Consider the following 25,526-nt stretch of genomic DNA (forward strand, 5'->3'; position numbering starts at 1 on the left):
TTTTTAGGGATCAAAACTCCCAAATATCTAAAATGGGATTTCGCCCATTGGAAAGGAAACCTATCACTCCATGTTGGTCTATGCTTGGGAAAGAGGTAAAGAGCTACAGATTTGTCAAAGTTAATGAAACTTTTTGAAAATCCTGAAAGGTATGTAGTATGGAACTCAATGAAACCTTCGGGTTTGCAATAAATAGTAAAACATCATCTGCAAATGCAGTGAGTTTTACTTCCGTGGAGCCAAACTTTATACCGGAAAAGTTAGGATCTGCCTCTAATACACGCAATAAAGGATCCAAAGCCAGGTTAAATAATAAAGGGGATAGGGTACACCCTTGTCTCGTCCCACTATTCATAGTAATGGACTGTGAGAGCTGGTTATTTACTATCAAATAGGTCGTAGAATGGTTATAAATTAATTTTATGTACATCATAAATCAGGTATCAATTTGTCTGTGAGCCAGCAAGGAGTGTAGATAGGGCCAGAATATCTTGTCAAACGCCTTTTCAGCATCAAGCCTCAAAAGCATTCAGTTTTTACTATAGGGGAGTGTCGTTGCAGCTATGGCTGTTCTAATACTAATTGAGATGTGTCGGTGTTTGATAAAGCCTAGTTGATGGGAATTCAATTGAGAGGGCAACAGTGGTTGTACTCGAGCTGCCATTATTCTCAGTAGTATTTTGTAGTTGGTGTTTAGCAGCGCAATTGGTCTATATGAAGACGGGCACTCTGTGTCCTTGAATGGTTTGGGGTATAAGGAAGTGTAAGCCTGATTAAAAGTTGGAAAAGATAGTTGATTGTCTAGAATGCCATTGTAAATTTCCAACAATAATGGGGAGAGATAGGGCAAACCATCCGGATCTGGGGTTTTGCCGAGAGGAAGGTTTTTAATAGCTTGTGCTATTTCCTCGATCTGAACAGGGGCATTCAATTGCTCCTGTTGGGCCATAGACAACGCAGGTATATCAATGCGCTGTAAGACCTCCGAAATATCAGTCTCTGTGGGGTACGGTGCAGAGTAGATCTGTTTGTAAAATGCTTCAAAAATTCTAATAATTTCCTCCTGTTTATGTCTCCTAACACCCAACTGATCTTTCAAAGTATTATTAGAACGTTTTGGAGATTGAGGCATAGGCAATTTAGCTAGAAGCGAGCCCATGTTTCCCCATCGGTAAAAATGATATCTGGTGTGACGTGCTCGGAGCAGAGCAATGGCATGCAGGTGGTTATCTAACACCATTGCTGCCTGTAACCAGGTTTGCCTGATTATGTCAGTGGGGTTTTGCACATGTGCTCTGTGAGCGGCCGCAACATTATCATATAATGATTTACATAGTTTTTTGTTTTCTGATTTATGTCTGATTATGTAAGAAGAGATCATGCCTCTCATACCGCTCTCTACCGCTTTGCCCGTTTCCCATAGAAGCACCAGGTTATTACAATGTTAAATTCTATCATCCCAGAAATTAGCCCAAGATGTGACTAGAAATGATTGAAATACGGGGGACGATGCCAAATGGTTTGGAAAGTCCCATCTAGGGGTGTCAAAGAGCGGATGTATTAGTTCTACTTTCTTGGATACTGGCGCATGCTCGGATAGGAAGATTGGATGATACATAATGTCAGAAATTTTGTGAAAAAGTGTATCCAGGGTCAGAAAAAAATCAATACGGGAAAATGTTTTATAGGCCTTGGACCAACAAGAATATTGTTTATGTGTCCTCCAGGGGTCTAGGAGAGATAATGATTCTGTGAAGTCACTCAGTGCCTTGGATCGGGGGATTCTGTGTGATTCAGATCTATCCATACAAGGCCAGGTTAAAATCCCTTCAATAAATAATTTGGGTAGTCCCCGGATAGTAGTAATTTCTTAATTGAGTTTATTTTTTTGCTGGCTTAGGTAAGAGATAATTCCTCCCTGTTATTTAGGTAGGCATGGTATCATGATTACTTTTCACCTAATTCTGCATGTCCTACTTAGGTGAATTTCAGGTCTTGGACAATGGTTTAAAGTAGTGGTCACAAACCGGTGGTGAGAAAATTTTGGTGGTCCATGGCACTGGCCAGTGGGCCCCCCCAGCGGGGTCAGGAGAAGAACCCCAGTGGGGAGTGGGCGCACAGACCTGACCCACGGACCACATCTCCTGTATGGATTGTAGGCTAAGGGCGGTGGGTAGGTTGTGTCTCTGGATACAGGCTAAGACCTGTGATGGAAAAGTGGGCGGGTTCTGGCATTATTTCTCTGAGGGAAGTTTCTTGCCCTTTGAATGACACAAGGCACCCCATGCATGCGTGACCCGGAGTCCTTGCATTTAGTAGTTCATAGGTCCGAAAAGGTTGGTGACCACTGGTTTAAAGAGAAAGTGCCAAGGTCATACAAATTCCAAATAACCTAGCATGAAAAGTTGGAAGTCTTGTGGTATACCACAATAAACTTGGGAGAGACTTTTTGCTCATTTTTTTGTATTTATCTTCACTGTCTTCCCCTTTCCTGGTATGTTCCCTTATAAATAACTTTGTCTCAGACCCAAGAACCAGCACATTTGAAAAGAAATCTAAAAGTACCTTGCAACTCTACTGCTTATTATCATTATTAGTATTATTATTGATTGGTAAAGGGCCATCATTTTCCTTGGCATAGTACTGAGGAAGTAAAGAACATAAAAAAATCACAGCAAGTAAAACAGTCTGTAATAATACCTACAGAAAGCAAAACAAACAATAGGAAAATCCTGTCCCTGTGAGGTAAGTACTGGAGAATGTCCCGGATATGGGTATAAAGCTGACCATACACTTTATGTCCTGTCTGTACAATCAATTTAGTGCAAGGTTCTCTCTACATATTACAGAATATTTCAGTAACTGTAAATGTACATTGCTATCATGTCACAATATACAGTGTAATCAATTTTATAAAATATCCTATAGTCCTAAAATTCCAACAACTGACCTAGCTTAAAGCCAGTGTGTGGCAGACAGGGAGAATCATCTCCTCAGGCACATTTTCCCCACTGATCAAACCTCAACATTCTACAATCGTGGTCACACTTTTTTGGCTGTAGGGTGACAATCTTCCCACTGGCCAGCAATGTAAGAGGCATTCTTCCCACTGACTACCACACTAATGTACTGTGTGTGAGTATAGAAATTATAGTATTATTAATAATATTACTATTAGTAGTAAACAGGATTAATATAGCGCCAACATATTACGCAGCGCTGTACATTAAATAGGGATAGCAAATGACAGACGAATACAGACAGTGATACAGGAGGAGAGGACCCTGCCCCGAAGAGCTTACAATCTAGTAGGTGGGGGAATTAGCACACAATAGTAGGGAAGATATATAGTAGTGGGAAGTAGTGATGGTTTCAAAAGACAGAAGAAGCCGGGTAGGCAAGTTTGAAAAAATGGGTTTTGAGTGCTCTTTTAAATAAGCAGAAAGTAAGAGGAAGCCGAATAGGATGAGGAAGACCATTCCAGAGAGTTGGGGCAGCTCTAGAGAAGTCTTGTAACCGTGCGTGTGATGAGGTTATGAGTACCACCACCATCAGCCTGAACTACTGATACAAGGCAGGATGGAGCCACGTTTTCATGTTGATCCCAAACTCTGACCCTACCATCTGAATGTCACAACAAAAACCAAGTCTTATTAGACCAAGCAATATTTTTCCAATTCTGTCCAGTAATGGCAAGCCTGTGATAAATGCAGACTCAGGTGCCTGTTCCTAGCTGGCAGACGTGGCACCAGTTTGCTTCAAGGTTTGAAGTATTGTGTGTTTAGAGATGCCCTTCTGGCAACATTGTTGTTGATAGCGTTGCTAGATGTGTTTTTTTTTGTGTGGGGGGGAGGGTGGAGGAGTGTTTAAGGACATTTTAAATAAGGGGTGCCCCCACTTTTATATTTTGAAAGGCAGGGCTCCACGATTTATTTGCGTTGCCTTTGCGATCTACCAGTAGATTGCGATCCATCTGTTGGGCACCCCTGCTTTAAATTGTATCTAAATCTAAACATAAAGGTAATAATTTGGAACCAACCTGTTGGTTACATTTATTTATTTGGGATATTACAGGTTTTTTTTTCAAAATAAGAATTTTACTGGCAAAGCTTTCTATTAGACAACACAAATAACAAGTTATTGGAAACAAAGTGTTAATTATACCAGACCTGTGTAATCATGTGTAAAATTGTCTAATTTTCTATGAGCACCTGTGCCTTGAGCTTTATAGTCTGGTAGGTTACTTCAGGTATTGCCTCTTTAAGTAATCAGGTTAAGTTTCTTTTCACCCTCCTAACTTCTCTTCCCATACCAGTGTTTGTTGGAGTAGATAGCTGGAAATCTTACCATTCGTCTGATATTATTCCACCTGGTGGCACCCCATAAGACAATCAATCAGAGCCATTTTAAAGTCTCTGGTCTTGATGTATCCAACACCTGTTCAGTGCAATGAGGTGGACCAGTGCAAACTTTCCTTGTACAATTATTCATTAAATATCCAGGAACCTGAGGAGTGTCAGATTTTCGAAAATTCCTGATTTTTTTTATACTTACCTTCACACACAGACCAGCCTTTCTCTTGCCTCACCGCGGACATCTTGCACAGTTCCGGGGAGCAGGCAGCAGGGACGTCTTAACGTGTATTTAGTTTAGCAAGCAAGACCTAAAAGCTGTTTCTGCAGAACAGTGCCAGCAAACCATTAGTGACCAAACAGTGTAATGCAGTCCCTGTATTGAAAATGTGATCCGAAATTCATGCCCAGAAACTAAAGGATCCAGATTATCGACGACCAAATTTTCTATTGTCATCTCTACATATTAAACACCTAAATATTTAATGATGAAACAGCTCATATTAGTAACCATAGTGTTTTTTATAATACTTTTTAATCTACTTTCAGTATGTGCTTGATGGTCTTAAGCTACGTACACACTTCCAATTATTATCGTCGGAAAACGAACGACGAACGTTCCTGCACGATATATATGAACGATCGTATAGCACCGATCCTGCACATAGAGGTAACGACACGATCGTTCGTAGATTTTGTACACACAATAGATACGATCGTTTGAGCGATAGAGGAACTATGTGCACGACAGGAAAGTGAACGGACGTTCGTTCATCACGCATGCTCTGAACATGGACGATCAACGAACGACCGTACACACCAACGATGTTCAACGATCGTCGCCCAATCCGATCCGCCGGTCCGGTCGTTCGTTTCCAACAATTTTCCTCGTTCGTCGGCGTCGTTGGTTACTTTTTTACGAACGATTTTTTGCCCAATCGATCGTTCGTCGTTCGATTGGAACGATAAAAATTGGAAGTGTGTACGCACCTTTAGAGTGTATCTATAGTCACAATTTGTTTGTTTTGCATTGAGTGTAGAAGGGTTCAATCCCTCTTTAGGTTTTTAGTGCGGCTTGGGTCTCTGCTTTAGTGAATCACAAAATTTCTTGTATATATTGTCACCTGTGCAAGTGAATATTAACAATTCTATGATCTATCCAAAACGTTTTAGATTAACTAAATATGAGATGCTCACATGGCAGGATGATCCCACAATCAATTATGATATACTTGCATAGTTAGATTAAAAAAGACACACGTACATTGGCCCTGATTTATGAAAGCTGGAGAGAATACACTTTCAGAAGTGAACTGGGTGATCCAGAAACCATGGAATGGATTTTTAAAAATAATTTTCTATTTGCTAGCAAATGTTTTGAATCCTGGACCAGATTCATTCCAGGTTTGCTGGATCGCCCAGTTCACTTCTGAAAGTGTATTTTCTCCAGCCTTGGAGAGCTTTAATAAATCAGGGTCATTGAGTTCAACCACTAGGAAAATGATTAAACATACTAGAAAACATGAAAATTTCAGATGAAAAAAAATGTATACACAGTTGATGTAGAGCCATGTTTCTCAGTCTTTTTAACATGAGGAGAACCCCTAAAAAATAACTTTCAGGTCTTCAGGGGACCCCTACTATAATTACTATAGCCACAGCTTATGGTACATTAGTGTTGTGTTCAGTAAGAAGAATGTCTCTTACATTGCTTGTCAGTGGGAAGAATGTCACCCTTATAGACAGCAAAAAAGATCACTGCTGTCTGCAGTCTATTCCATTTTTAATACAAGAAAATACTTTGCTAGCTTTAGATATTGCAGCTTGGCATTGCATGCTGTTATTAAATCTATGATCTACCAGAACCCCCAGATGCTTTTTTCCTTTTGTGACTCCCTCAAATGTATTCCCCCTAGACAATATGAAGCATGCATGTTGTTGGCCCCCCAAGTGCATAACTTTACATTTATCTATATTAAATATGATTTGCCACTTGGTTCCCCAATGAAACAGCACATCCAGGTCTGCTTGTAGATTATAGACATCCGGTATGGATTTCATTGCATTACATAGTTTAGTGTCATCTTCAAACACAAAAATTATACTTTTAATCTCAATCTCAAACCATTCAGAGTATGAATGATTAATTACTACTCTATGGATGTCTTTAAGCCACTTATCTATCTATTAACAGATTACATTTCTAAACATAAAGACCCTAACTTGCATATTAATCATCTGTTACTTCCTCATAAAAATTAGTCAAATTAATGAATTTTTTTACAACTTCAGTCTTTCTTGAATCTATGTTGACTATCACTTATTAAAAAAATTCCAGCAAAAACTCTTCTATGTGGTTTTTTAACAAACTCTCAAAAATTAGAAACAATGGCTTTGAAATAACTTAGCTCAGCTCTTTGAGGCCACTTGGATGTAATCCATCAGGTCCTTCTGCTTTAATAACCTTAATTTTATCTAATTGTTGCTCAATCATATCAATTTTAATTTTTATTTAATTTGTAAGGCTGTGATATCGATATTTCTATTTATACTTGGGTTCTACCATTTTCCTTTGCATACAAAGAGATAAAAAAAATGTTTAGTAAATTTGCATCTTCCTTATCCTCAATCACCAATCCAAAGTCTTCTTGTAGGTACCTAGATGCTCAGACCTGGTCTTTTTGCAAATAATATAGTTAAAAACATTTTGGGGGGATTGTCTTACTTTCTTTTGCAATTAGTCTTTTATTTTGAATTTTTGCATACTTGATTTCTTTCAGTTGATTATTATTATTACACAGTATTTATACAACACCGACATATTACACAGTGCTTTTCTGGATCAATTTTGGGGGGAAGCCAAAAAAACCTAACTGCATGTTTTGGAATGTGGGAGGAAACTGGATTACCCGAAGGAAACACACGCAAACGTGGGGAACCTGCAAACGCCATGCAGTGTCCTGGCTGAGATTCTAACCTGGGACCTAGCATTGGAAAGCCCAGCGTGCTAACCACTGAGCAACCATGCTCAGTGGAAACATGAAAGCAACAATTTCTATATTGCAAGGTTCCCAAATGTCCTGTTTTCACGGCGATAGTCCCGTTTTTTTTAGAGCTGACACGCTGTCTCAGGGAGCTATGTAAAATGGCCAGTATGCACAGCTAATGTTATGGTTTTCACTTAGATGTGACTTTGCAGGCTGCCACTAGATAGCACCAATAGCTTATATAGTGTTAGTTTTCAACACAAGATCAATGCAGATCTCAGCACTCCTCACTTGCTTCCTCATCCTGTGTATAGGAGCCTACACTTTGGTGTGTAGACAGCAGTGATGTTGGAGGATAAATGGATAGATAATCCATAGTGGGCACTTATACACATGTATCCTAAAAAGTTACTATTTAAAAATTGAATATTTGTATACTTGGGGTGGTGGTGTTATTTCTACTTTTATGAGAATGAGTAAGGTACTTATTCCCCAGGGTGGGGCAGTGGACATCTTCCAAAATTTAAAATAACCACCCCCTCTCCCCCATGGATGGTCCCTAGAGGCAAGCGGGTCTGGGTTTTCAAAAAGGGAGGGGGCTACATGATTTTTGCCCCTTTTCTTTTTGAGACAACCAGAATCCTGAGGACCTTTTTATGGGTTGGAGTGGGGGTGCACATCCACGTCTATCCAGGAAGGTCCTCAGCCTATTGAAGGGTCTGGTTTCAATACTGGGGGAACCCCTGCCATTTTTTTCCTGTTTTAAAAAAGACTTTAGCCATTAAAAGGGTGAGATTTTTGCCTAAAAAACTGCATTATTTGACAAAGTTATCTATTTTAGGTGTGTATGAATAAGGGGATTTGGCACAATATTACATTTTTTGGAAAAAAGGTAAAGGAATATAACAATAAATTAGTGCACTTAATCTTTATATACCTTTTCTTCATGATCCCATTCCTAAAAAAAATTTTTTGTTGAGTAATTTTAAGTTGTGACAAAAGGTGATGGTAGGTTAACACCTTAAAGAAACAACGGTTTTATATTTAGTGTGTACTGTGTTATAAAATGTTATTGTAGGAGCCTAAATTGTGTTTTTACTTCAATTGTATATATCATGTTTAGCCACACTGGACATGTCCCACCACTTGGCCAAAACCACTGTTTAATTTCCCATTTTGGCACTCTCAATTGTTGAGAGGTATATTATAATGTAAATGTTATGTGTCCATGTCATGTTTTATCAGTTCATTTGCATTGTGTATTTGTTTTTTGTTGCATTATTTATTTGTATATTTGTTTTTTGTATTATTTCTTTATTTCTATATTTGTTTTTTTTTTTTTTGCATTATTTGTTTATATGTATATTTGTTTTTTATATATATATTTTCATTATTTGTTTATTTATATATTTCTTTGTTTTTTTTTTTCGTTTTTTGTTTTATTTGTTCAGGAAACCTTATACCATGTTTAGGCAGGTGCTCTGTTCATTTTAAATATTCATTGAACTGTGAACATGACTCCTGCCTAACCAGTTTTAGGATGAGCTATCCCTAATGCAAAAAACTCAGTACTTTTTGATAAAATAGTTTGCTGAGATTTTGTTACAATTTTTTTGTGTATTTTAGGAAATGTATTAGTTTTGTAGTAGTTTTTTTATTACTATGGTCACACATATACAGTATATGCCACTCAGTATCTTGTCAGCCTTGTCTGTGCTGCTTTTTCCACACATACCAAGTTTTCCACACAACAAGTTAGTTTAGGGGAGCCAATCAATCTAACAGCATGTTTTTGGGAGTGTAGGTGAAACCATAGTGCTCAGTAGAAATCCATAAATACACAGGGAGAACGTGCAAACTCCTTGACCTAAGACCGAGTGCGGTAGCCTTTTTTTATTTTAACAGTCTTTATTGTACTTATATTTGTGCAAATTTTTGGGCAAGAGAAGGACAGCACCTTGCCTTCTAAAGCTCATCATATATCACCCAGCCTTCCTCCAACTCCATTGTATCCTATTCTGTACATAGCAGACTAGAATTAAGTGAGTGATAGGAGAACAGCACTGTGCTTCCTATAGCTCACTACATTTTTTGCTTTTTTTTTCATACCCCAACAGCTGGGGAAATTGTAGACTTTATGCCCAATAAAGCCACCCATCCTTTTGCCTATCCACCCCAGCCACCCCAAGAAATCCACCACCAACATTTGGCTTTCCGATCAGCTCCTACAGCATTCAAAAAAAATACTAAGTTTGTGGCAAATGTTATCTAGGTCCTGTAACATGACAGCTGCATTCTAGATGCTAACAAAAATGCAGTAAGCTAACCCTCTGCATTCTAAACAATACTTCACTCTCAGGGAACATGGGTATAACTGAAAGGACGTTCCCACTAGAAACAAATAACTGAGTTTGCCCTTCCACCTTCTATGCAACAAGTGTTATCAGCAATGAGTCCTCACTCCATGGAAAGATTTTTAGTACCAGGATGTTATACCAAGGAATGTAATATGGTTTTATTGTAGGAGGGGTGTCTATTTTTACATGGCATCCCAACTTACCATAGTAATTCAACTTTGGAACACATGTCATAGCATACCACAATGTCTGGTAAAACACAGAAGAAATGCTGCAGGTCTTTTTGTTTGCCTATTTTGGTGTACTGGTGGCCCATTTGCTGCTTTCACACAACATAGATTATTGCAATTTAATGCAACACAGATTTTTAAAAAATTACACTTTACTTCTGCAGAGCCCTGAAATCCTCCACAGCTGTCTTCTATTTGGTTCCACAGCATCCTGGATTCTTTCTTCCTGCTGGTGCAAGGGAACAATAGCGGTAACCCTGAGCCACACTTGGGGTGGAATTGTAAAAGGCTTACCTGGTCCCCACGAGCCCGCAACGTCCCCTAAAGCCTGGATGGCATCAGCGTCCCGTGGCGTTTCCGGCCCGTCAGCTGCATCCCCTGGCCTTGCGTTTCCAGCGTGTGAGTGTTCAGAAGCGGTATTCTGGCGGAAAATTTAAAATGTACTGCTTTGACATTTAAAAAAAAAACCCATGGAGGGTGAAAGGATCTGCTTCTACTTCTAGTTCCACGAATCGAATGCACCGTGACTTCCCCTGCACCAGAGAGACAGACGTCTGGAGAAATATCCCAATAACACACACACACACAGTATGGTTTTAGGAATATACTCTAATGTTTACCTAACGAAGTGGTCTTTTTATACACAATATAAGGCGTGGTTTTTAGTTACATACAGCTATTTAAGCTTTAGCCATATATAATGTTATTTGACACATTGTAAGGAAAACAGGACATACATCGTATCTCAAGGAAAGTACAATTTCCGACATTTGTTTACATTTAAACTGCGTAGACAGGAAAGAAAATACACCTCCCTTACGATATATGGCTCAAGCTAGATTAGTTATTTTAACCTTTCAATCGCCTCTTAAGTCATGAACATGACTTATTTTCTTCTAACATAGAGAGGTAAATAGCATATTTTTGTCCAGGATCTGTGGGCTTTGGACACATAGCGCGGAATGTTTGTATAAGGGAAGGAATACATTGGATACAACAACATAAAATACCTGTTAGTATTATCCCAGAGAACAGCCACTTGCGATCACCAGTTTCTGGGTTAACGGGTTTCCCCTCGCCAGAGTGGTGGGGCGTCTTACTGTCTCCAGGACACACACAATAAAGTTAGTACAATTTTCACAATATCATTGGCTGCTCACCTTCAGCACAAAATAAGATTACTTAATATTTCATAACGTCACAGTATCATTTGCTGCTTACCTTCAGCACAAAAATAAAAATACTTTCATATTAATTTATAATATTACAATATAAACAACACAAAACAAAACAAACACAAAAAAAAACAAAAAAAACATAAGAAAGCGACAGATAAGAAGCGATAGAAATTGGCTGACAGGGGAAATCAGGGTGCAGACAATAGTTATATTCTTTTCCTAAAGAATACCTCTTAAATTCTTCTCTAAAGAATTTTCTCTTTTTGAATTCTTCTTTAAAGAATTCCTTGTTTTTGAATTCTTCTCTAAAGAATTCCTCTATAGACTTGGCCATTAGTCTATTTATTTCTGGGACTTCTCTAAATTCCTCAGTTTAAGGACAAGCAGAGAAGCAGTTTCCTCAGCCTATCTTCCCTAAAGATAGCTACTCTCCCTTTCAGTCTATTCTAAGTGGGTTCAAAATAGAAGCAACAGAGAGTTTCGGTAAGATTCAGAGTTCCTGAATTTTCAAGCCTCAAGGCAGGGACTTTCCGTACTTACCGAATTCTGTGTGCTCTAATCCCGGACGAGCCCCCAGCTGAAAGGATCTGCTTCTACTTCTAGTTCCACCAATCAAATGCACCGTGACTTCCCCTGCACCAGAGAGACAGACGTCTGGAGAGATATCCCAATAACACACACACACACAGTATGGTTTTAGGAATATACTCTAATGTTTACTTAACGAAGTGGTCTTTTTATACACAATATAAGGCGTGGTTTTTAGTTACATACAGCCATTTAAGCTTTAGCCATATATAATATTATTTGACACATTGTAAGGAAAACAGGACATACATCGTATCTCAAAGAAAGTACAATTTCTGACATTTGTTTACATTTAAACTGCATAGACAGGAAAGAAAATACACCTCCCTTACGATATATGGCTCAAGCTAGATTAGTTATTTTAACCTTTCAGAGGGTTAAAGTAGATTCATCACTACGGCAGCCAGGCACCTGACACAAATAATGTTTACCAACATTTTCATGTTTTTCTCATGATTGGTTTCTTTTAAAGCCCCATTCCAGATTGCTGCTAAAATGATCTATGTAGTGGGGTCCCATGGGCACTGCATGGGTTAAATGCTCATTTGGCTAGGAAAGTGCAAATACTTACCTTGCTTCCCCACCAGCCAGTGCTGTCCTCCCTGTCGGACACTCCTAGGATATGGGTGGGCCCTCACCTAAATTATATCACATCAACCAGGTTCTGATCTCTAGCACATGTAAAATTAAAAATAAATATACATATATATTTGTCAAGCACAGCAGCGCTTGAAACTTGATAACCTGTTTGGTGAGTTTGCAGACTTACTGAATGCTGGTCCTGCCCCCAATTTCTTTGAGTTTAAGACGACTTGTTGAGGTTTGGAATTATTTGTACTGAGTAATCTTGGCAGAACTAAAAGATATTGTGATGGCTCGGCCACAAGCTTCAGATAAGCTAATTTTCTTTGTCAATGGAAAAAAGGTATGTAAAAATGATCAGACATTTTATTAGGAAAAGAACCTGTACATAAGCAGAATTTACAACAGAGAATTTGTTTTATTGGGTGAATTGTGCTGTGGTTTTATTCTGAAAAACTCTTAATCTCTAAACTTTGTATAAATATTACGCTATTTTATAAACTGTTTTATGAAAAACAAACTGAAGAACCGGGAAAACAGATGTGGTTGTCCATATCAGCCAGCTGATCTGTTTCTCTTCCTATCAATTCCATTTATTGCTAAAATGCAGAAATCCATTAGTTCCATTTTTTTCTGAAGGCATTCTTCCATGGATATACTACCATAATCTAAAATACTTTGAAGAATGACATTTCATGCCATTATTCTACCATTTTATTCGTTATAAGGTTCATACATGTTTTGCTGTTTATAGTTGTCTTTATTGATTAGTTGCCACTCTTCACCATTAACCAGGTAACCAAACCTTTGTACTATCACCTCCACTTGATGGCTTGTAACATTGCTCATGATATGTTTTATCTGGTGATGCAAAAAAAAAAAAAACATAATGCTCCTCTTTGTGGTGCTTTGTGAAAAAAAAAATTCATGCCAACATATAACAATGTCATGGCAGCCAGAGATTGATGGATTATTTTAAACTGTATGTGTAACCAAAACCATATTTTTCCAAATTTGGATCAAGGTGGGAAGGGATAACACCCCGTTGAATTATTTTTTGGCTGTCTATGTTGTACTCTTCTTTTTAGGTCCTAAAGTCCAAGAAATGAGAGGAATTCCTATCTTACACAGTTATAAACATGTGTCCCAATTGAAGGATTTACCTGACCCCTCTCTGACAATGGGTTTAAAATGCAAAGTTTCTTCTTCCTTTTGTCTTGGCGACAATAGTCACAAAAGACAAATACCAAGTGAATCTTGCCCAGCAGACCACAATAAAAACTTATTCAGAAGGTATATTCTTTTCACATATCCCATACTGAAAAAAAGCCTTTACATACCTGTAATTGGGCTTTCTATGACCAGATTAAAAGATTAATGTGTTAATGGTTAAATATGTTCTTTGTCTATAATATAACTGCATTTAAATGATGTATCTGTTAAAGAAAGCAGAGAAGGCAGACTTGGATGTTTATTGCTGATTTGTGGCAAACCTCTATAAAGTAATATTTATGTATGTAAACCAAACTTTCTTGCATAAAATTACTCGAAGTGTAACGCTTTATAGAAATGCCATAACCTATTTCTTCCCTGTCTAGATAGTGGAGAAAAATGCAGATCCAGAGGTCTTGCTGCTTTCCTACCTAAGAAAGCATTGTATCCTTTTGTGAAATGGTAACAGAATGTTTTGGCACTTTTCTTGTGAGATGAGTACCTTGCATATTGGTATCTGGTAGCTGCCAATAATGGAATTTCACTGGCAACCCAGCTGACCCTCTTAGTTTATACTTGGAGACGCTGACCCCATATGAGTACACAGAACAAGATTTCTGACCCTACTGGATTTATATTTGATCTGAGAGCTGAAGCCAGGGGCAGCAACTACCATTCTAACAAACTCACTATTGGCAGCCTAAAGATTTCAGAAATGTCAGCAGCCCAGGTTTGCATACTTTAGGTTTGCACCAGTTATATTTAAAAAAAAAATACCTCTGACCTGTGCACATAAGATACAAAAAAATACACACAAAGGCACTGCATCCATGTCAACAAACTGCATTCCTAAAAAAAAGGTCCGGTGCAATTTCAGTCAGCTGGGATGTGTTGGTAGATTTTTCAAAATTGATGGGCTGACCTAAATCCCTGTATAGTGTGTATGAAATAATGCAATACAAGTGTCATTCCAGCCTTACTTATTTAATGCAGGTTCAATTTAATGACAAAATACAAGCCATTGTTTTCAGTTCACACCAACTCACTATACTTAGTGTGCAACTGGTAAAAATGGAACATGCTGCATTTAACACAGTGCAACATGCTTCAATGGGCCTCAAGTATTTTTACTTTCACACTAACACAGCAATGTGTAATGAAAATAAAACCTAAATGTATTTTAACATGGCATTATAAATGTAATGCAAATACTTTGCATCCAGCATCAAAGTATGATGGTTAGTGCTATGTGATAATCATGGGACCAAGACTAAGTTTCAATAGATACTTTTCAGACTGCATCTTGGAAATCATTAAATCAAGCATCTGATATGTGCATCTTTATATACACCTGGTATGCGTAATCAGGGCAATGACTGCCATTTATTTGATTCTAAGGCTGAAAATACATCATATTACCAATAAAAGCAACCTGCTATAATTTATGTAAGATAAATACACATATGTAGTATAATTACATAAACTGTTGATGGTAGGTTGCATTGATCTCTTTTATCGTTATTGTGTTATGAACTTGATTGCATATTGCCACGTGCACGATCAGCAAAAAAGTAGCCATAGCTGTGGATTTTCATAGGCCAGAATTCTACAGTCATCCATTACAGATAATCTGCTGTCAAATTTATATAATATTCTGTGCAACTTTTTGACTAGTTTCACAGTTCTAATATACAAATACCAATATTCAGTGGAGAGACTTGGATCAGGCAAATAAATATTGCTCATTAAGCCTTGTTGTTATAACATATTTCAGATTCCTTTATTGGCATTGTGGGCAGCCATGAAAACCTAAAAAGTGGTTTGATCTTTTCACACACCACTAAAAACCAAAAAAAAAATGGTAGAAGATCTATAATCTCGGTCTTGATGCTTGTAAAAAGAAGTGGATTCATATATGAATGTTGTGTGATGCTTTAAAATAAAATAGGCAGCCACACATGCATCCAAATAAAAAAAAAGAAATTGGCTTTTCCATGTCTCCAAAGTACTGGTTGTACTGGTTCGGATTGCATAAAAAAGGATTAGACGGGATAATCCCTACAAAATTGATTATGAGAAAAGTGGGTGTGCTATGCTGCCAAATGGTTTGTTAGCAATATGTGCTGGGAATTTAACAAAGACAAACATTGAGTTATTGGAAATAATTCTCTGCAGACCTCAGATTTCTCGGATCCAGTATATAGACATTTAGGCATTGCCTGCTATATACTAGAGGACTTGCAAAAAGTGTGGATATCATAAATTTGGTGACCAGGTGTTTACCTGTGCTTAAAGCTGGGCAATCATTGTATCAAATCTTTGATTTCCCTGGGGTAAGATGACCATGTCCACAACAAAACATTCAAAAGAATGCTGGGCCAAACAATGACTTTATTGCAGGACAAATAATACACATAGGTGGCATTAAAATGCATTTGTGTTTAGTTTACAACATTTCTGTGGTCTGTCACAATTTGATAGGTGCATTTGACCTTCAGCTGACATTTAGATTGTTTACTTACAGGAAGCTGAATATTCAGTAAAAAAAAATATACAATTGTCAAAATGTGATTCTGTAATATTGCCCTTAACTGATTCTACAGTGCGCCTAACTGGCACGAAGTATGGCTGTGGCGGAGGTGGCTGTGGTGCCTGCACCGTTATGGTGTCCTCTATTCATCCTATTTCCAAGAAAATTCAGTATCCTTTTTCACACCAAACACGAATGCTAATACATTTTATATATTCTAAAGTAGTATTTCTTTATGTAAGCATGTTCTGTAGCTTTCTTGGACCATGTGATCTCAGATCTGGGTTAACAGAGAATTCTGATAGGAATTACGTGGCTACATTTTATTGAGTGTTTAACCAGTGATTTATTACATTATTCTTTATTTACAGATTATCATGTACTTGGTGGATGTCTGGTCCACCAATGAACTTACCATCATAGTTTATTATGAATAATAATAATGAAAGGGGTAGTTGGCATGGCTGTCTATTTTAAATAAGCCTAATGCAGCTGCCATATCAAAAGACCAGTAAACCCAAATGTAATGTTTTATTTTCTTTTAGGTTGGATAAATTAAAAGACAAACCAATGCAAATCTAGAAAATAAATGAAAGATACATTTATAATATGTATAATCTTTATTCTAGCCTTGGGAACTGGCTGTCTTGTATATATAAGTATCTTAAATGTAGAAATACTGAACCATTGCTGCATTTGGAAATATTTTTTTTGCTTTTAAGCCCGAAGCTTTATAATATGTGCCTTTTATTATTTGTGTTTTGCCTCTTACAGGCTTTTTTGAAGAAATCTGAATTGGAATTTTAAGATTAAAATGAAGCTTAGCAGTCCTAAAAGGTGACTGCACTGGTTTTCTTTTTTATGCTAATACTTCATTTTCACCTGGTTATCCTGCTTATTAGACATAATGAAGCAATTAAATGATGTTTGGGTTTACACTTTAATCATTCAGATGCAGCCAGTCTTGCCAGCACAGTAATACGCCTGGGGAGGACAAACAAAGCAAATATTTTGTTATTATTCGAGCTTGCAGGTGTTGCTTTATTTCGACATCTTCTCACATTTTAATTGCTTTTCCTCTCACTTGACATACGCTGATTGCATAGATCAGTAGCTGCATATGTGTCAGAAGGGAAAAAAAAGACCATGTAGACACAGGTCGTACCATATTTATTAGAATATCTCTTGCTTGATTCAGGTAAATTTGTTCATTGTTCCAGCAACCTACCTAAGAATTTCTAAAGTCTGTTCCCTTTTCCTGGTTTAGGTTTCCTTTAACATTAAATCCTACTCTTTAATGATCTTAAAATTCAGTCTGCTTAAAAAGAGCCTGACCCCATTCCCTAAGGTGTAACATTAAGTTTATGTAGCGCAGCTGTTGCTATTTTTTTCTTTTAGTACTGCAAAACTATTAGTGATGGGGCTGTGATTAAGATAGCAGTGTGCATGGGCAGCCTTGTTGATAAGCTACCAACATAGGTTTTCTTGCTCTAACAAATTACATTTTTACTATTCCATATGATGATAGCGTGCTTGTTGCTAAATGGTAAGCTAAGGTCAGGTCATAGTTTTTGTAAGTCAACTCTTGTATACTTGTCTGCAGCTTTACAGTTGTATTTGCATGAGACAAATATTAACTTTCTAAAGATCCACTTTATTCATTTTTGATTAATTCATTTAGTTTAGGGTCAGATAGATGGTTTGTGTAATTTTTCGAAGTGCTCCAGCTTACAACACCAATTCTTAATGCTATATGTTCTCCACTCCACTGGCCTAATTTGTGTTCAAAGCAAAAAGCTCAATTTTTTTTTCTTAAAAAAAAAAAAAAAAAAAAAAAAAGGTTTACAATTATTTTGTTTTATCCGTGGTATAGCCACTTCCCAAATTTGTACACTTGAATAGAAGGTTTGTCAACAGACTGCTTTTTATTGAAGTAAATAGTTTGCACTCCACCTGCAAAGTTGAGTGCTCCTGCTGTTAATATTTATGTAGTTTAAAGTTCTAGGAAACATTTGCTTTTTTCACTTGAGAAGTATTCAAACAGGTCCCCCCCTTCCCTCTGGGAATAGTCATGCTATGTTCAGGGGCTCTACAATTACCTAAAAAGTGAGTCGGGGGCTTTAAAATCTTGTTTTCCATATGACATTTTTTTTTTGCATTTAATTTGAGAAGTTGGGATGTGTTTCAGGAATAGTGGTTGAGTTGTGGTTGCAGTGGGTCTAAGGGATCATTAGATGTTATTTTACTCCATATGTCCTTTTTGAATACTGCATGTTTATATCGCAATTAAAAGCAACAAAAACTTTCAGAATTTCTGAAATGTGATCCTGCAGTGATATGAATTTTTTTTTTTTCAATTCAAATTTTTATTAAAGGTTTTTACTTTTTTAAACAGTACAATAACAGTAACAATAAAACAGTACAATAAAATAAAATTATAAAACAGATACAAAAGAAAACATGTAATGTAAGATAGAAAAAAAAACAACCAAAAGAGGTTCACAGTCGGAAAAATTGTATATCAAATAATTATTTTGAGTTTCACATTCAAGTAAGAATATAAATTTAAGCAATATAGGGTGGGTTATGGGATTTCATCCAACCACTTTAGAAACATGCGCCATTGAATATAAAACTTTTTAGAAGTTGAATAATATATGCAAAGGCTTTTTCATGATAGTACTGTTGGTTGACTCTCTATCATTTCTAAAACTGAAAGGGTGATGTTTTGGTTCCATTTACTCACTATTGTTAGTCTTGCAGTGATTAAAATATGAGAAATTACTACCCTGTGAGAGCTAGGGAATTTATCTATTCCTATATTTAGTATTGCAAGTTCAGGGGAGATATTGAAGGTGCTATTGATAATTTTCTGTAAGAAATTGGAGATTTCTAACCAAAATGAGTGAATTTTGGTACATTCCCAGAACATATGCATATACGTACCAATGTCCCCGCACCATCGCCAACATAATGGAGAGTAGTTAGGGATAAATTTTGCCAATCTATAAGGGGTTCTGTACTATCTTAAAATCGTTTTTGGTAACACTCCCCTTGTGATAAGCACTTAGTAAAGGAGATCATAGAAATAACAGCAGCTTTCTATTTAGGTTAAGTGATTGTACACTGCAGGTTTTTCTCCCATATAGAAAAAATTGGGAGTCTCTGCCATTGTGATATGAAGTATTTTAAAGTCCTTTACAAATCCATAGACACTATCCGGCCACTGCCTGTCTGCTGCCCATTTGTTCCCTCCATGGCATGGCAGTTACTACAACAGAAGGAATACGCAATTCCGCTGCAAGACTTCATCCAGTTCAGGTAAGGATGGTAGATACTGAGGTGTGATGCCTCTGAAGGACAGAAAGGTATTAAAAAACCATGATGACAAGAACAACCCTATATTCTGAAAGCTGAGTTGATGTGATTTCTTACCCAATAAAATTGGGAAAAATAAAAAAAAAAAAACCTGTTGAACTTCTTCTGCTCTTTAGGAGAGGTTAGCAAAAGCCCACGGCTCCCAATGTGGGTTTTGTAGCCCCGGAATGGTAATGTCCATGTACACATTACTGAGAAACAATCCAGAACCCAGCATCGAAGAGATTTTGTCCTACATGTCTGGTAGGTGAAAATTTAATTCTATAGATTTAACATTCACTGCTGTTTGCTATTGAATTTACAGGGCAACAGAACCTATTTTATTTCTTCAAAAAAAAATTCACCCAAAACCAAACCAAGCTAAATCTTCATTATATCTGCAGTATTTCCTAAATCATCTCTTGGCCTGGTGCTAATGAATTGTTCAGGAAATTATCTGCAGATTTTTAACTGAACGCCCAAATGACCACAAACAGAGGACACCTATCTATACCCTGAGACACTGCATAAAGTTTCTCAAAAACCACAACCACTTTGTTCGATGCCCGCCAAAAAGGGATTTCTGTGGACAGAATTGTTACTACATGTGCCCAAACTATATTACTGTGCAATATAGTCCTAAATAGAAGGAAAAGGGAATGACTTTTGTATATTTCAAATTTTGTACTAGGAAACCTTTGTAGATGTACAGGCTACCGTCCGATTGTAGATGCTTTCAGAACCTTTGAGAAGGTTAGTGAACTTTACTTTGCTCTTTAGAACAATATCTATTGTGTCTGAACTACATCTTGTGCTTTCTAAAATACTTGGCATTTATTTCCTTTTGTGTTTAGGGCTGTTGTTTGAACAAGGAAGAAAACATACTACCCGAGGGGGTATTGTATATATGCTATTTCACACTTTGGATTTTTTTTTATTTGCTTGGAAAAAAAATAAGTTATTGTAGTTATGACTTTTAAAATGAGTTATAATGCAGCTTGTGTTATGTCAGTGTGTCTCTATTTCCTCATTCAGTCAGACTGGTTTTTGTTTTTTTAAGACCAGTATTTTGATTAAAAAAAAACAGCTGCCTTTTCTGTTTGTCTGTTAGCAATGTCTGAATTGCAAAACCAGAATTAGAAAATTAGAAATCTAATGACCAAAAAACATTCCATTATATGTATTTCAAATGTGCTCAATATTTTCCGCTGTCCAGCATTTTTGAATAATTTTATCCAACTTTTCCAGATAGAAATAAAAAGTGATTTTACATGACTAATTATAAATATCTTAAACACTTTCTGCTCAGTTTGTCGTTTTGTAGTTGTTGTAGAGACTCATGTCCTTGCCTGAAGTTCGTCTGTACTTTTTAATTTGGAAAAAAACAAAATGTGTCTATGTCTTTTTATTTAAGAACTCTATTAATCTATTTGATGCAAAGGAATTCTTACCATTGGATCCAACACAAGAACTAATATTTCCACCTGAGCTAATGGTGAGTTTACAAATTTATATTGATAGAAAAAAAGGATGTCAATGGTTTATCAAGACCCTGTTTACACTGTCATGGCATGCAAAGTCCAAATGGCTTCTCATAACAGCTTCTCGCTACATATGTGTTGCTGCATGGCAAACTCATTGTTAAGTTAAGCAGATCATTCAAATACATATGCTGCCTGAAGGCAAAATATAATGACACAAGTGTATGAATGCAGTTTGGCAAACCTGACCCTAGATATTTGTCATGCAGCAGCTACTGATTAATTAATTCACCACCCTTACCTTTGCTTTGACGTGCAAAGGTTGTGTAGGCTAAAATATATAACCTGGCTTGACAAGGTTTTTACTTGCCAAAAAAAAAGTTAAATTAGACTGTTGGTTGTATGCCCGTTTTTGCATTTATTCTGTATGAAGCATAAGGAGCCCACCTGGGCACCAGTCATGATCACAAAGTGAGCAGGTTCTTCAGCTTTTAAATATTGTCTTTCCCTTGTTCACATTTTGTGGAATGTCTGTTAGAGTAGATCATATGCAATGAGCATACATGGATACAGAAACACATCTATAGATGGGAGGAGTAAATCAAAGTGATAGTCAGAGGAAATCGGACAAGAACTCTAAACACACTGTCAACAATTTTTAATCTTTTAATTCTATAAACACCTAGCAATTACATGCAGACTTTATTACCCCCATGGTATTTTACAAAATTGAATGTATTTGATTCCTAGGTTTTTGTCATCTGTCCTAACTGCATTTCATAAAATAATGTACCTTTTCCGGCATACAAATTCAACTTAGGAACAAACCTACAGTCCCTATCTCGTATGTAACCATGGACTAACTTGTACTACTTAATTTAAAGCCGCTTTTAAAAAGGCAACAGCTTGGATTAACGTTGTGCGGTTCTCAACTTTTATAGAACTGTAGTCAACTTTTAAAACTAAGAAAATCATGTAGATGTTTGGAACTACACTCAACTGTAATCTGAGCTTCATACAATCTACTGCAAGAAAATAAAGCCAGCTGAGTGGGTCCAGAACCTCTTGTCACATTCTCTACAACCTCACTTATGGGTTCTATTGTGTGTCCAAGTATGAAGAGCTTAGAGAATGTTTGTTCTCTAAAATGTTTCTCCTGCATTTTGACATTCTTGGGATTAGAGCCATTCCAAAAGTTGGGTATCTGCAACCACCAGGGATTTGGCCAGCATGGTAGATAGGAGCATAACAGAAGGACTGGCCCTCATTATCCAGTTACAATCTACTGTTAACTAGAGTGTGGCTGTAAATAGGGCAGTACAGACACAAGCTTTATTTTTTAGTTTGTCAAATTCTTGAAAACAATAATATTGTCATGCCAGAATTGGTGTGCTGTTGCCAGAGGCTTAGGCTGTACCTTGTTTACTTTATTTGGTTTGCCTTCAAATAAGTTCCTGCAAAGCCTAGTATTGCATTCCACTGCTTCCCTTGGGCTAACGAATGTCCTCATATTTACCAAAATGAATTTTCAGCTTTATTAAATGTATGTGTGATTTCCTATGATGTCTTTATAGTTAAAGAACGGTGAACCCTAGTCAATGGCAAAAAGGTTAACCCTAAAACTAAACGGTATCCCACCCTTGCTCCCAGACCTACTGTATATATAAATTAACCTTCCTAGGTAATCCAAAAAACAAAGTCTGAACATTATCCCAATCCTAACACTGTCCTATCCTTGATCCTAAGCCTAATAGGACTTATCCTTTAACCTAGGTATTTTAGTAAAACTGAACTAAGGAGCTGGTATCATGAACAAGGATCCGGATTCACTAGAGCAATGTCCATCCAAGTAGCAGATACTCCATATTATAGCTTGGTTGGAGTGTGATCCCTAAAAAGGCTGTAGCACATGTATACCACCAAGACTTCTCAAGAGCACCCTGGGTGGTTTTTTTATCTACCAGATATGCACAGATAGTTGCTTCAATTTTAAAGATGACAAGAGATTTGGGAACAGGGAAATGGCCAGAAAAGGGACCAAGGAACAGGTAGGAATAGGTTACTGGAAATGTAATGATGCTAAGTAAAGGAAAGACAGTGATGCGGAATCACAGGAGCAAATAAGGCCACATCTGCACAGAGAAAGCACAAGGGGTCACAAGGGGGGCTCAGCACTAGCACAGCAACATGTTGCTGAAATAGTAACAATAATAGTGTTGCTGGATCTGCAATAGCCAGACCAATCAGGAGAGTTTTTTCATTTTTGTCCTGGTGCTGCCACCTATGGGGAAACTCCAGAAATGCCAGCAGTACACACACAAGATATCCCATAATATGCCATTGGTAGATTGCTAAGGCAATGCAGAAGCCAAAAGTTCCTATTGCTAGTTAGTACTGGCACTAATATTTTGGTGCCATAAACGTTTTATCCTAAATTAAGTTTTACCTAAACTTTAATTGTGCCATTATAAAGACCCCAAATTATTACTTTACTTACTTTACTACATATTACTAATTTCTTTTTCAAAGTTGTAAAAAATTCTTACTGATCACTTTTTGTATTTTAACATTTCATTTAGACAATGCTGAACAACCCAAAGAAAATAACCACATTTCATGGGGAGAGGATCACATGGTACTCTCCATCCACATTTGAAGAACTTCTGGAGCTGAAAATAAAGTTTCCCAAAGCTCCTCTTGTATTTGGGAACACTACTGTAGGTGAGAAAAAGAAACCGGTATATCACTTATCAATTTTTGTGACCAAAGAACAAGTTCAATTCAAATACGACTTCTGAGAAAAATAAGTCATCATTTCTTGTGACCTTAGAGCTTTAACATGACTTAGTTTGGGGGAAGGGGAGATTTGTAGGACAATATTGTGACAATGCTAGTAAAAAGTACTGAAATCAATGCAATGTTTTTAAAGGGGTTCCTTTCAGTATTTAAAATATCACAGACTAAAGATGTCTGGGAAGGGTGTAAGAGTGTTTGCTTATTACTTGAAAGATCAGGAAAATGGTGAAAGCTGCAGATTAGGTAATAAGTCTGCAATCTTTTCTTTTTTTCCCTGAGTGTATAATCTTAGGATATTAATACATATAATATTTATTTGCGGTCATATATTTTTTCAGGGATTCAGATGAAGTTTGAAGGTGTTTTATACCCAGTTATCATCTCACCTGTAAGAATCAGTAATTTATATGATGTGTCCTCAGCTTGCAAAGGTAAACTATGCTATTAAAAGTGTCCAAAAGTTTCAATCTAAATGGTGTTGGTTCTATGCTGATCTCTACCTGATTTTTTCCATAAAGAGTTGGACAATTAATAAAATCTTAATTGATGTTTGTTAATGCAGCCTACTTTTTTTTCTTTTTATAGGGATTACAATTGGAGCTGCAGTTACTCTTGCACAAGTTAAACACATTTTAAGTGAGCATGTTTCCAAGTTGCCAAATGATAAAACCAAGACAATTCAAGCGTTACTGAAGCAGCTGAGTACACTGGCTGGAGAGCAAATTAGAAGCATGGCTGTATGTATAACTCTTCAAAACATATTGCTCAATAAAAAGTTATATTTAGATTTTTATCACCTTGCCCACTTTCATTGTAAGTGTGCACCATGTGTAAATACGTAATAAATATTTTTAACATATACAAAAATAGGGAATAATTGTTCTGTATACTACTACCCTTTGTTTCTAAACTTAGCTTTTTATGCTTTCAGTCTCTTGGAGGGCATGTCATCAGCAAAGGTTCAGCAAGTGACCTCAACCCAGTGCTTGCTGCAGGGGGTGCAGAACTAAACTTGGCATCCAAAGGTAACTATTGTGAATCTGTCAGTTAAATAACTTTGGTCCATAAGTAAAACCAACATGCAGTTAGCAAGACTACCTTCATATTGTAACTGTAATACGATATATAATTACTTTTCCTTACATGAAAGAGGCTAATTTTAAAGCAAACTTTTTAGTACTTTTTCATGTATAATTACATTCCTGGCATGTCACAAAACACAGAAGCCTTAAATGTTTTTTTAGAACTGTGAATTCCTCATTATACCTCTAGGCCTTGACCTTTGGGTAAATGACTGTATCTAGACTGCTGTAAAAGAGACCTCTGTTCAGGTGTGTGAACTGTGCACTACATGAATGGAATGGAGGAGCTCCGCTATGAGGAGAGATTAGCTGAACTGAATCTATTCTCCCTTCAGAAGAGACGTATAAGGGGGGATATGATCACCCTGTATAAATATATAAACGGTCCATATAGAAAACTCTCTTCTCCATTATTTACTTTGAGATCATTACAAAGAACAAGAGGGTACTCTTTGCATCTGGAGGAAAAGAAGTTTAAGTTTTGGATAAGGAAAGGATTCTTCACTGTAAGGTCTGTGAAAATGTGGAATTGGCTCCCTCAGGAAGTAGTTTCAGCAACTACTATAGATTGCTTTAAGAAAAAGCTGGATGATTTCTAGAAGCACAGAATATAACTGGGTATTAAGGATTTAAACTACAGACAACAGACTCTGCCAGGGAACGTCTAATTGCCTCACAGGATCAGAAATTAATTTCCCCTGTTGGAGCAATCTGAATTGGGTTTTTTGAAGGGTTTTGCCTTCCTATGCATTAACTATATCTATAGGGATTTATCTGGAATATTCTGGTTTGTA

At 36.9% G+C, this 25,526-nt stretch overlaps 1 protein-coding gene across 1 annotated transcript in view; it reads left to right on the forward strand.

Annotated features, from left to right (window-relative positions):
• The first annotated feature begins 12,537 nt into the window (after positions 1 to 12,537).
• LOC140335789 (aldehyde oxidase-like) overlaps positions 12,538 to 25,526 on the forward strand; it is a 46,128-nt gene continuing 33,139 nt past the window's right edge. The window contains exons 1-12 of the mRNA XM_072418724.1: positions 12,538 to 12,617; positions 13,873 to 13,930; positions 16,090 to 16,186; positions 19,229 to 19,337; positions 19,511 to 19,637; positions 20,065 to 20,126; positions 20,228 to 20,269; positions 20,788 to 20,868; positions 23,434 to 23,575; positions 23,989 to 24,081; positions 24,236 to 24,387; positions 24,582 to 24,675. Coding sequence (XP_072274825.1) covers positions 12,564 to 12,617; positions 13,873 to 13,930; positions 16,090 to 16,186; positions 19,229 to 19,337; positions 19,511 to 19,637; positions 20,065 to 20,126; positions 20,228 to 20,269; positions 20,788 to 20,868; positions 23,434 to 23,575; positions 23,989 to 24,081; positions 24,236 to 24,387; positions 24,582 to 24,675 — 1,111 coding nt within the window. The 5' untranslated portion in view covers positions 12,538 to 12,563. The remainder of the gene's footprint in view (positions 12,618 to 13,872; positions 13,931 to 16,089; positions 16,187 to 19,228; positions 19,338 to 19,510; positions 19,638 to 20,064; positions 20,127 to 20,227; positions 20,270 to 20,787; positions 20,869 to 23,433; positions 23,576 to 23,988; positions 24,082 to 24,235; positions 24,388 to 24,581; positions 24,676 to 25,526) is intronic.

Source organism: Pyxicephalus adspersus, chromosome 7 (assembly GCF_032062135.1).
Source record: "Pyxicephalus adspersus chromosome 7, UCB_Pads_2.0, whole genome shotgun sequence".
Classification (NCBI taxonomy): domain Eukaryota; kingdom Metazoa; phylum Chordata; class Amphibia; order Anura; family Pyxicephalidae; genus Pyxicephalus; species Pyxicephalus adspersus.